General features: G+C 38.9%; 1 protein-coding gene across 1 annotated transcript; it reads right to left on the reverse strand.

Moving 5' to 3' along the window:
* Positions 1–32: 32 nt before the first annotated feature.
* rap1aa (RAP1A, member of RAS oncogene family a) lies at positions 33–13,684 on the reverse strand. The gene is made up of 8 exons (XM_061983849.2): positions 13,633–13,684; positions 12,070–12,161; positions 7,858–7,945; positions 7,664–7,732; positions 5,580–5,636; positions 5,359–5,499; positions 2,893–3,036; positions 33–2,818 (listed from the first exon to the last, which is right to left on the reverse strand). The coding sequence occupies exons 3-8, from the start codon at positions 7,912–7,914 to the stop codon at positions 2,732–2,734; spliced, it is 555 nt and encodes a 184-aa protein (XP_061839833.1). The 5' UTR covers positions 7,915–7,945; positions 12,070–12,161; positions 13,633–13,684; the 3' UTR covers positions 33–2,731.

Raw genomic sequence — 13,684 nt, forward strand, 5'->3', positions numbered from 1 at the left:
TTTTATGTTTTAAAAACACACACAGAAAATGATAAAAATGTACTGAAGTTTAATCATTCATTAAAGCTGGAAAAAGAGAAACAAGCAATATTCGAGGTGGCTTAGTACAATATATTTTTTATCTTCAAGACACATGTTAGAGGAATTCCCCCCAGTCTGTCTATAAAATACTGATAGCCCCCGTATTATTCTGCAAAAACAGAAGTTTAATTATGAGAAACGTGGAAGGCTTGCAGGCTCTTTAAACCAAGTCACTTAGGAAATATATTGCATGAAAACATGTAAGTATAGCAGAGTGATGTCATTGTTAGTACAGAAATGTACGAAGGCCAACATTTACATACTTTCTGTAGCAAAATCACATAATGCCCAAGATGGATGTACACAACCAAAACCCAGTGAAGTTGGTACGTTGTGTAAATCGTAAATAAAAACAGAATACAATGATTTGCAAATCCTTTTCCACCTAAATTCAATTGAATAGACTGCAAAGACAAGATACTTAACGTTCGAACCAATAAACTTTGTTATTTTTTTGCAAATATTAGCTCATTTGTAATTTGATGCCTGCAACATGTTTCAAAAAAGCTGGCACAAGTGGCAAAAAGACTGAGAAAGTTGAGGAATGCTCATCAAACCCTTATTTGGAACATCCCACAAGTGAACAGGCTCATTGGGAACAAGTGGGTGCCATGATTGGGTATAAAAGCAGCTTCCATGAAATGCTCAGTCATTCACAAACAAGGATGGGGCGAGGGTCACCATTTTGTTAACAAATGCGTGAGCAAATTGTCCAACAGTTTAAGAACATTTCTCAACGAGCGATTGCAAGGAATTTAGGGATTTCACCATTTACGGTCCGTAATATCATCAAAAGGTTCAGAGAATCTGGAGGAATCACTGCACGTAAGTGGCAAGGCTGAAAACCAACATTGAATGCCCGTGACCTTCGATCTCTTAGGCAGTACTGCATCAAAAAGCGACATCAGTGTGTAAAGGATATCACCACATGGGCTCAAGAACACTTCAGAAAACCACTGTCAGTAACTACAGTTGGTCGCTACATATGTAAGTGCAAGTTAAAACTCAACTATGCAAGGCGAAAGCCATTTGTCAACAACACCAAGAAACGCTGCCGGCTTTGCTGGGCCCGAGCTAATCTAAGATGGACTGATGCAAAGTGGAAAAGTGTTCTGTGGTCTGACGAGTCCACATTTCAAAATGTTTTTGGAAACTGTGGACGTTATGTCCTCCGGACCGAAGAGGAAAAGAACCATCCAGACGGTTATAGGCGCAAAGTTCAAAAGCCAGCATCAGTGATGGTATGGGGGTGTACCAGTGCCCAAGGCATGGGTAACTTACACATCTGTGAAGGCACTATTAATGCTGAAAGGTACGTACAGGTTTTGGAGCAACATATGTTGCCACCCGAGCAACATCTTTTTCATGGACGCCCCTGCTTATTTCAGCAAGACAATGCCAAGCCACATTCAGCATGTGTTAGACTGGCCTGCCTGTAGTGCAGACCTGTCTCCCATTGAAAATGTGTGGCGCATTATGACACGTAAAATATGACAACGGAGACCCTGGACTGTTGAAAAACTTAAGCTGTACATCAAGCAAGAACGGGAAAGAATTTCACCTGAAAAGCTTCAAAAATTGGTCTTCTCAGTTCCCAAACACTTACTGAGTGTTGTTAAAAGGAAAGGCCATGTAACACAGTGACAAAAATGCCCCTGTGCCACTTTTTTTGCAATGTGTTGCCATTAAATTCTAAGTTAATGATTATTTGCAAAAAAAAAATTAAGTTTCTCAGTTCAAACATTAAATATCTTGTCTTTGCTGTGTATTCAATTGAATATAAGTTGAAAAGGATTTGCAAATCAATGTATTTCTGTTTTTATTTACGATTTACAGAACGTGCCAACTTCACTCGTTTCGGGTTTTGTATAACTTAACAGAACATGTTGAAATCCCAAAAATGTCTATATGTACAGGGATATTTTTAACATAAGCAGTATAAAACATGTCAATGTGATCGAATAAAACATACGTAAATGAATTGTCCCTAAAAAGACGTATTTGGGGGAAAATGTGACGACTATTTCCATCTAACAAGCAGTCGAGTATATTTTGGCTTTCAAAGAATCCTTGGAATGTTGGCCGGGCCAATGGGAGACGTTATTCATTTAATGGTTCTGCATCAGATAAATGTGTCATTGCATTAATCCTAGGGATTTATTCAGCTATTTGTGAGTCACACATAAAAACTTGTCTATACACAAAAAGGATTAGATACCAATCAGACACATACATTTCCTCGTTTAGGGAGGTTTACAACTTAATGCAGAGGGAATGTGATGATGATGTTCTCTGGGATGGAAACTGAAATATGACTGTAACACAGCATGGCCAGCAGATGGAGTCATTGCGCCGAATAGACTATCAGTAAGGAAAATTCACGAGTTATGTTGTCTAACATCACATTGTGATGTAGGGCTCCCAATACCGCCTGTCATTTCAAACTGAAGGAACCACTTACTAACCAAACTAATGTCCAAGTACACAACTGAACACTAAACCTAAAATATTCATTAAAAATATAGTACTCAGTAGGCGGTGGAGCCCTGCGCTTGGCTGGAATCGAAGGGATTTCAACACCCACTCACCTGGCCCGGAGCTAATGTTTGTGACATTGTGTGTGCGTGTTGGGGGAGTTGGAGGTGGGACTTTAGAGCAGCGTGCAGCATTCCTTCTTTTTTGGCTTCTTTTCCATTGGAGTTTTCCTGTTAATTTGTCGCACCAGATCATAGAAAATCTAGAGCAAATAAAGATAAGTGAGCATGAAATAAACCCATTATCAAGTAAATATTATTGTGTAGATAAACTTACCTCATTCACATTGATCTTTGATTTGGCTGACGTCTCTAAAAAGGCACAGTTGCTCCACTGACGGGCCAAGTTCTGACCCTGCTCCTTGCCGACCACGCGCTCATCCTCCAGGTCACACTTGTTGCCCACCAGGATCATGGGAACCTGGCCGAGCAACAGCTATTGTTGTTTTACATACCCAAAAATGACTCACGCAGAAGTGAGACACTTGTACTCAACAGGACATACACACACCAATTACCGTAAAAGAGCTGCTATGAATTAGTAAAACAATCCCAGCATGTTGCACATCCTCTCGCTATACAGAGTTAAAGACACAATGAGCAGAAGGAACCTCTGACATTTGCCACAAAGTACCTCCTCCCTCGCTATGTCTTTAACTCTTAAGGTGTCAACTCGGGCTGCACGATTTAGAGAAAAAAACCTAATTGCAAGTGTTCTCTCCTAAATTGCAATTCCATTTGCAAATGTTTTGTTTCATACATAAAAATGCATGAAACTGCAAAAAAAGAAGTGAAGGAATCCTTCTTACTTTTAGACTGTCAATCAAAAACAAAATGGACTATCATTTCTGTAAGCAAAAATTTAACTTGAACATCATACAGAGCATTTCTTTCCCAGTTGGAAATAATAGGTCAAACATTGTCTTTTTTTTGTTGCTATCACAGCATTCTTGCTCATTTGTCCGTTTTAATGGGCTTATATTGCCCATCTAATTTGAAGCTGAAATATTCCCACAACGGGACATTTGTCTTGGTAATTTAATTTTTTCCTCCAAACTTTTTTTTACTTTACAGAACTTTTACCTGGCGAGTCTTGAGGCTCAATCTCTGTGCTTCCTAATCTGGCGGTCTTGCTCTCTGCCCACCGAGACAAAGATTGTGTATGACTAAAGGTGTAACGGTATTGTAGATTCCGTGGTATTTCGGTTTCAAAATCTTCACAATATTACCATTGTAATGGCCGCATGGATCTATCCATATATATAATTATTGCTAGTCACAATTATCTTGTGCTCAGCTGCGAATAAGATAATATACACTTATTGCCATTTATTTATGAATAATTATGAACTGTTACAGGCATATCAAATAATATGGGTAATATCAAACATTTTAATTAATGGAATGTTGGAATATAAAAGGCATCGGGTGCTATCGGACGAGGCGTAAGCGGAAACTGAGGTCAGACGCCACCTGGACCACCTGTTAGCCAGATTGTTTTGCTGCAGAGCCACTACTTGGATCATATCCTCGTTTTTAACCTTTTTTTGTGTATTTACCATGGGGAGGTATAGCTCGGTTGGTAAAGTGGCCGTGCCAGCAACTTGAGGGTTCCAGGTTCGATCCCCGCTTCCGCCATCCTAGTCACTGCTGTTGTGTCCTTGGGCAAGACACTTTACCCACCTGCTCCCATTGCCACCCACACTGGTTTAAATGTAACTTAGATATTGGGTTTCACTATGTAAACGCATTTTGAGTCACCAGTAAAAAAGCACTATATAAATATAATTCACTTCACTTCACTACCATTGGCCTGTGGCAGGAGCTTATCCAACTACACTCGGGCCTAAGGCGGGATACACCCTGGACAAGTAGCCTCCTGATAAACGGTCATCCAGAAAATATATTTGAAGCCAGCAAAGCCAAGCATCAGCTTGTCAAGTATTTACATTAATAAAAGTTAAAGCGTTGGATAACTTTTTTGAGAAACAGCATTTTCCAGATTGTTATAAACATGTCCACTGTGGAGGACACTGCTTCTCAGAAAGTAAAATTTAAAAAACACTAAAGGGAAAGTAATTGTTTTACACTTGATGTTCAAATTGTCACTTTAAAGACACGAAACTTTAAGTTGTTTTTTTAAAATATTTGCTTAAAACAGTGGATGTCCCAGCACAATTCTTTGCACTTAAAAATTTATGTTTGTAGTAATAAATATGCTTAGAAGATTTTGGCTTTATGTTTGTGTTCAATTACAGTAATGTGTTTATCCTACACATTCCTGCCACTTCATTTTACACACTATAGTATTTTTAAGCCTTTTTTTGGACATTTACCACTATAATATTGTACCGTGGCCTTAATACTGTGATAATATCGTACCGCGAGATTTGATACTGTTACATCCCTATGGATGACTGAAAAGAGGGCTCACTGCGTTAAGTTAATTCTACCGTTAAATAAACACGCCTAGGTGCTGAGTGAGACGCACAGATAAACTTATTTCTCCCTGTCTGAGACAAAGAAACGTGATGCTCAACAATTCTGATTGGCAATGATGTCTGTCACTCAAATGCCACCAACGGCGGAGAAAAAAAACACCTCTGCCTCTTGCGGTTGCATTATTGCGCTAATCAAAACCTTGATGTCGATTAATCTAATGCATAGATTCCCAGAAATTATTAGCTACAAATATCAGTAGTATGTAACAAGCATTAAGTATTACTTGACGCATCACACTTACGTCCTCTGTGTCCTTTACTCGCAGGATCTGCTCTCGAAGGTCCTGCAGGTCGTTAAACGTCGACTGTGCTGTGATGGAGTAAACCAGAGCAAAACCTTGGCCGTTTTTCATGTAAAGGTCCCTCATGGCCGTGAATTGCTCCTACGGAGTAAAGTACCGCCACACAGCATGTCATTAGACTGTTGAGGTCACATAGTGAGGAAGTGTCTGACTCTACTTACGGTTCCTGCTGTGTCTAATATCTCTAGCATGCATTGCTGTCCATCGACTTCCACTTGCTGCATGAGAAAAACATACAAACATAAGTAAACAAACATACAATACTGTGCGGATGTTGAAAGCCACCATTAGATTTGGGGGTTTAGCAATAATGATGAAAATACATAACTGGCATATTAGTTGCTAGAAAGCTGTCCTACACTATATACCAGGGGTGTCAAACTCATTTTAGCTCAGGGGCCACATGGAGGAAAATCTATTTCCATGCAGGCCGTACTTGTAAAATCATGGCAAAATAATAAAAAAAATAAAGACAACTTCAAAATTATTTTCTTTGTCTTACTTTGGCCAAAAATAGAACAAGCACATTCTGAAAATGTACATCCATCCATGTTCTACCGCTTGTCCCTTTCAGGGTTGCGGGGGGTGCTGGAGCCTATTACAAATAATCCTCTTGGCAAAACACATCAAGTTAGTTGAAACTTCTGGAGGAAAAAAATTGTTGCAGTTTCAAAAACACCATGAAGAGCGCAAGGAACTTAGTCTTTGTCTCAGTGTTTTACACAGCCATTCCTGTTTAGCATTCTCAGGCTGGCAGTTCACCATTAAAACACATGTTTGGAAGAGCAAATGTTTCCTCAAACCGCCACATTGATGACATCCACAACTGCCACATCACATTCATTTATCATCATTCAAATATTACATTTATAATATAATCCAAACAATTGTCAAAATGACACTGTAATAGACAAATTATAAGTAACAACTACAAACTTAACCAATGGTAGATTTAAGCATAAAACAAAATAGAACAAACAACAAATGTAGAGACACAGTTTTACAATGGAGTTCAGAGTGCACATTGTGCAGTCAACAAATTGCGAGCGCTGCACGGATTTCTAACTACAAAGATCAAGTTGACTTAAGTCTTTACATCTTACCGTTTAGTTATTTTATCTGTTGAGTGGATAATTTACAATTAAAGAAGGTATTTGTGTGTCACTATAGCATTAGTCTACCGGCAGTCACAACAAAAGCAGCTGATAGCTTGCACCTACACTGATTGTAGTAGCAGCCAATCCAGACAGCGCTTAAAGTCAGCTGACGCATCATCTTTAAACAGTGTCATGTGGGTTACACTGGAATTGCTATTGCGATATCCAGTGGACACCTTTAGAACAGCAGTTTCTTATTCTTTTTTTTTTATTTTTTATTTTAATTATGAATTTATTAATCAATCAACAAAACAAACTCTTTGGGAGGACTGATTAATTCTTCATCTTTAACAGGGATGTATAAACATCCTAACAGTTAGCATTGTGGTGAGAGCATACATTGTACAGTAATTGATGTCTTATTATGTTTGTTGTATCATAAAGCCTGTATGAGTAATAATCAGTGTTGTTGAAGGAAAAAGTGAACGTTGTGATGCGTCTATGAAATGTATGCGACACTGTATGATTGAAATGAGCAAAATAGGTAAATATTGCATGTTATGAATATGTATGTTACTACAGTACATATATACTTACAGAATGTATATAAAACCTTGATGGAATTGTGTGGATGTTTTTTAGACGTTTATAGGCAGAATAGAGCGACTTCCATAGGCTCTATTGAAAGTGGACCTCTGCTCACGTTTATTGCGCTTGTCTAACATAATTGGGATTGTGAATGATGGCCAAAATTCCAAAAAAAAGAAAGTTCCCCTTTAATGATTTCATGAAAACATTAAACTTCAAAAGCAATCGTTTGAGCAGACCTTAAAGAGAGGTGTCCACCAGGTGGTTATCAGGCTACTTTCTGGTCCACAGACGATGAGGAACAGATGTGTGGTGACATGGTTCCACAGTGACTCAAATAGTTAGAATACATTTCTTGACCCACTTTACAAGGTTGAAAGAAAAACTGTTGTCTTTTTGCACAGCTCTGCCAAATGTATCTGTGCTTTAATTTACTGTTCAAATGTGGAAAAAGTCACTTAAACAAGAAAACTAGAAATGGTCATTGTAAAGCACTAACAATTTGAACAAATATGCAGTAGTTTGATTTAAAAATGATTTTAGACATATTCTAAGATTACCTTTCTGTAGGAGTCTTCGATTGTTGGGTCGTACTTCTCCACAAAAATACCTTGCACAAACTGGACCGTCTGGAGTGGACAAAATAAGGCAAACATCAAGAATCCATAAGATTAATGTCTCTCTTCTTTCATACACGTTTGTGTGTAATGTGTAATTTTTCACTCAAAGCAGTTGAAAAACATAAATCCCTCACCAGGGCAGATTTCCCCACGCCTCCTGAACCCAGTACCACTAGCTTGTACTCGCGCATGGTGGACAATTTCGGGGGACACTGCAAGGGTCTGTGAAAGGACAGAGTTGGTCAAAAGGATGGAAGTGTCATGTTCAGCTGCAGTGAACATACTTCAGATACACACAGAACAAAGTTGCCTTTTCCAAATGAAACGGTTTTAATGATAGTTGCCCTAAAACTTAGATGTAAATGGAATAGCATAGGCTTGTGCATTCAAGCCATCTTCAAATTGCAGCATGATAATGATCTTGTTCTTTGCAGCTGCAGAACATATTTCTCCAAAAGCAAAGACAGTACTGAGCCCCTAAACAAAGCAGATGGTCTTATCAGGGGCTCATCTGCAATAGTGAACATCACATCTTACATCTGCAGCTTAAAATCTCATTTTTGGACTCAAAAAAGTTAGCTCTTTTCCAGTCACTGCCATGGGACTCATGCTGTCATAGTAACAGGGTGTTGCCGCTGTAGAAAATGTAGCTGAATGAAAATCAAGACTAGCTTATTAACAAGAACTAATCTGGCTTAAAATTTGTAACAGACAGCAAGGTAACAGGAACTGGCAAGAGATCTTCAAAATTGGAGCGCAGCCGGCAGTCGGAGCCAAAAATAACTCCATGTCATTACAATATAGACGGGAGAGGTCATGGAGAACGACCCAACCCCCATAAGCTCAGCCTGCAAACCAGGAGGATGTTTTGGCAACTTTTGTCAAAACCTTTTCAAAAATGTGACATAACATAATAGACTCCAGTGAAAAACAATGAGTGACATACACTACACAGACAAGAGTATTAGACCACACTGCAAGTACAAGAGAAAATCGAAGAATATTAAAGCTTCCACTCTTGTGGGAAGACTTTCTACAAGATGTTTCACTGTGTCTTCGGGACATTTTGTCCATTCATCCTGAAAATATCTGATGACGTCAGAGATATTGGACTGGAGAGAGGGCCGGAAAGAGGGCAAAATGAGGGGTGTAGTCAACTACTGATTGTTTTAATAAGATGTGCGTCTGAATATTCTTGCGTTTGTGTATTTGCGTTTTGAACCACTTTGGGGTTTCTGTAGTGCATATATGGTATTGTTCTTACAAACCCCGTTTCCATATAAGTTGGGAAATTGTGTTAGATGTAAATATAACCGGAATACAATGATTTGCAAATCCTTTTCAACCCATATTCAATTGAATGCACTACAAAGACAAGATATTTGATGTTCAAACTCATAAACTTTTTTTTTTTTTGCAAATAATAATTAACTTAGAATTTCATGGCTGCAACACGTGCCAAAGTAGTTGGGAAAGGGCATGTTCACCACTGTGTTACATGGCCTTTCCTTTTAACAACACTCAGTAAACGTTTGGGAACTGAGGAGACACATTTTTTGAGCTTCTCAGGTGGAATTCTTTTCCATTCTTGTTCAACAGTCCGGGGGTCTCCGTTGTGGTATTCTAGGCTTCATAATGCGCCACACATTTTCAATGGTAGACAGGTCTGGACTACAGGCAGGCCAGTCTAGTACCCGCACTCTTTTACTATGAAGCCACGTTGATGTAACACGTGGCTTGGCATTGTCTTGCTGAAATAAGCAGGGGCGTCCATGGTAACGTTGCTTGGATGGCAACATATGTTGCTCCAAAACCTGTATGTACCTTTCAGCATTAATGGCGCCTTCCCAGATGTGTAAGTTACCCATGTCTTGGGCACTAATACGCCCCCATACCATCACAGATGCTGGCTTTTCAACTTTGCGCCTATAACAATCCGGATGGTTCTTTTCCTCTTTGGTCCGGAGGACACGACGTCCACAGTTTCCAAAAACAATTTGAAATGTGGACTCGTCAGACCACAGAACACTTTTCCACTTTGTATCAGTCCATCTTAGATGAGCTCAGGCCCAGCGAAGCCGACAGCGTTTCTGGCTGTTGTTGATAAACGGTTTTCGCCTTGCATAGGAGAGTTTTAACTTGCACTTACAGATGTAGCGACCAACTGTAGTTACTGACAGTGGGTTTCTGAAGTGTTCCTGAGCTCATGTGGTGATATCCTTTACACACTGATGTCGCTTGTTGATGCAGTACAGCCTGAGGGATCGAAGGTCACGGGCTTAGCTGCTTACGTGCAGTGATTTCTCCAGATTCTCTGAACCCTTTGATGATATTATGGACCGTAAATGGTGAAATCCCTAAATTCCTTGCAATAGCTGGTTGAGAAAAGTTTTTCTTAAACTGTTCAACAATTTGCGCACGCATTTGTTGACAAAGTGGTGACCCTCGCCCCATCCTTGTTTGTGAATTACTGAGCATTTCATGGAATCTACTTTTATACCCAATCATGGCACCCACCTGTTCCCAATTTGCCTGTTCACCTGTGGGATGTTCCAAATAAGTATTTGATGAGCATTCCTCAACTTTATCAGTATTTATTGCCACCTTTCCCAACTTCTTTGTCACGTGTTGCTGGCATCAAATTCTAAAGTTAATGATTATTTGCACAAAAACAAATGTTTATCAGTTTGAACATCAAATATGTTGTCTTTGTAGCATATTCAACTGAATATGGGTTGAAAATGATTTGCAAATCATTGTATTCCGTTTATATTTACATCGAACACAATTTCCCAACGCATATGGAAACGGGGTTTGTATATGTCCTTATTTGCAATTAGAAATAGAAACTGATACCAGGAAAAAATACTCATTTATAGTAGAAGTCATAAAATACAAGAATTTAATTAAAATTTTACAGGCATAAACATATACAGTAGCAGCATTTGCATAAAGACCTGAGGATTTTGTCAAGTTACTTTAGAGCAAATATTACACAAACTGAAATAGACACACAGATATAAGCCTATAATATCATCGGTTCATTTTAATGGTTGATTATATCGGAATTATCAACGTGACGTCATAATTTCCATTATCGGTCAATAATTATCGGACACCAATAATATTGTGCATTCCCTGTTGTTGTCGTTATTAAATTAACTTGACAAAACAGCTCAATATTTTAACCCAAATGCAATTATATTGTCAGAAAGCCATACAGGAACATTTTGTAAATTTTCTAATAGAATGCACATAATACAATACTGAAATAAATTTAAAAAATAAATAAAAGCAACAGTATCAACAATAATGTTTTTAATCCTTTAAAATGTGTTTTAAATTGATTCTCAAAAATGATTAATTGATTTAGAATCGGAATAAATAAAAATTGCAATTTGGATTTGAATAGATTTTTTGAGCACCCCTACTGACCATATAACAACCCTTACAGCAAAGGAACATCCACCCATCCACCCATCCATCCACCCATCCATCCATCCATCCACCCATCCATCCACCCATCCATCCACCCATCCATCCATCCATCCATCCATCCATCCATCCAGCCTATCCAAGCTGCATTCAGGCAGAAGGCGGGGTACACCCTGGACAAGTCGCCACCTCATCGCAGGGTCAACAGATAGACAACATTCTCACTCACATTTACACAATAGAATTACAGTGCACCATTTTTCTTGTACTTGATGTGTATGTATATCATATATTACATGATAAGGTGGAAGATTCACCAATAAGAATATGTTGTATTTATATCAAGGAATAATACAATACGATAATCATACATTAATTTGCAGTCCAAACAGAGATTGTGAGACACATGGACATCTCATTTAGGAGCCCCTTTGAATGTATTAATGATACTTGGTCTTTGGTACCTTTGTCAAACATGAAGACAAACAATACAAAAAAACACTGTCACACTCGAGCAGCATTTGCAATTCTAAGTGTGACGTATGATGCTTCACCAGAAAACCCACACAGAAAGGGAGCGCGCACACAACTCCACAAAAGAGCCATTGTAATGACAGGACTCGAGTACACATACAAACAGAGATCAGAGGGTGCATACATCACCATTATATGAGGTGCACCTACAGTCAAAGGTATGCAATGTATTTCAAATGAAATCCCACACAAAAATCTAAACATCTTTGCATATTGATGTTCTAATAATCAGATAGGGTTTTTTGATAGCATTGCATATTCATCAATGCCGTCAATGTGTAAACAGAAACCTAACCCTACTGACAAAGAGTGCTGTTTGCACAAAATGTGTGTCGTAAAACAAAGCGCACACACATAATGTGAACAGATTAACCTACTGTGAAGACAGCAGCTGCAGATGCCAACTCCTTCTACATCTGGGGAGGGGGGCCAGGAAATCCTTGGGTGCACAGATATCGGCGGGCAGGTGCTGAGGGTTAGCAGGGATCAACAAAGCTAGTCATTAATTCAAAAAGGGGAATATTTATTCAAATATTTGACTTAAACAAGTTGAAAAATGTATTCGGGTGTTACCATTTAGTGGTCAATTGTACGGAATATGTACTTCACTGTGCAACCTACTAATAAGAGTCTCAATCAATCAATCAATCAAACAAAATTGGAAGAAAAATAACATTGTGTTGCTGAATTGGTACAACTTCAAAGTGAAGCCAATCTACCTGGTGACCTACTTTTGGAAATTAGCTGTCACGTGTTCAATCAATCAAAGTTTGTTCATATAGCCCTTCATCACAAGTGTCTCAAAGAGCTGCACAAGTCACAACGACATCCCACATCAGGGCAAAAAAAAAACTCAACCCAATGAGCACAATGAGATACCTCGGAGGGGACCACAGATGCCCCCTCAACTCAAGGGTGAACGGTGCAACGGATGTCGAGTGGATATACGGTAATTAATGTTGCGTTAGTCAACATATTTTTTTAACAGTCTGGTGCTTTTGCAGTGAACTGTATTGTGCAAATTAGCACAATACATCATCTGTATCACCTTTGGGAGTAAATGGACCAAAGTCAACGTCCCCAAACGCATCTTTTATGAGTCGTTAGAGTGTAAACAAATGAATGAAGTCACTTTTGAAACAACACAATAGATTGGCACAGTGTTGGAGTGACACGATGGTTTCCTATTCCTGATCACTTACATTTTACAGCAAAGCGGTATTCCAAAAGGAAGGGTGTGGCTATTAGTATGAAAAACTTGCCCACCACACAAAACAAGTAAAACGCCAGACATGTTAACGTGACAGCAAATTTAAAAAGTTAATCGGTAAGTTCGGTTGGTGGAAAAAACATAGCTGATTGCTGTGAAAGTACTAGGTTAGTAATGTAGGAGGATACTATCTAGACAGGATGTTAAACACTGTTGACTAATAATGGATTGTCAGTATAGAAAAGCTGACCTCACAGTTTCACATTGGAGTTATATTACTACCCCATGTTTACCCTCAAATATTCAGACGACAAGGTCAATTATCAACACTTTTGTGAACACTAGGAGCTTTAAATTAGCTAGCCAGTTAGCAACTAGCTGAACTCTGCTAGAGATCAGAAAACTTTTGTTTTCAACCATATTTGCTGGTAATGTCAACAATGATGCATGTTTTTCAACCTAGCGACGAACTTAACGCGCATTCACTTAAAACAGCAAAGGTTATTAGCGCCGACAACTAGTTAATCATTAGCTTCAAATTAGCAACCCTTCTAGCTTGTATGCTAATACACTGCATCTCACAAGGGTGGCTCCACTACGACGAAGCCAGTGTCATTTTTAGGTTTTCAGCGGCGACTCCTAAGTGTTTGGGAAAAGTAATACAAGTGGTAGACTTTAAAACTGTCTATCAAATCGCAAATTGTCCACGGAAGCCTTGCATCGTACTTACCGTGTTCCAGTCTGCTTGCCCTAAACCACACTGTGTGAATGTGCGGAAGAAT

Source organism: Nerophis lumbriciformis, linkage group LG01, assembly GCF_033978685.3.
Source record: "Nerophis lumbriciformis linkage group LG01, RoL_Nlum_v2.1, whole genome shotgun sequence".
Taxonomy (NCBI): Eukaryota; Metazoa; Chordata; class Actinopteri; order Syngnathiformes; family Syngnathidae; genus Nerophis; species Nerophis lumbriciformis.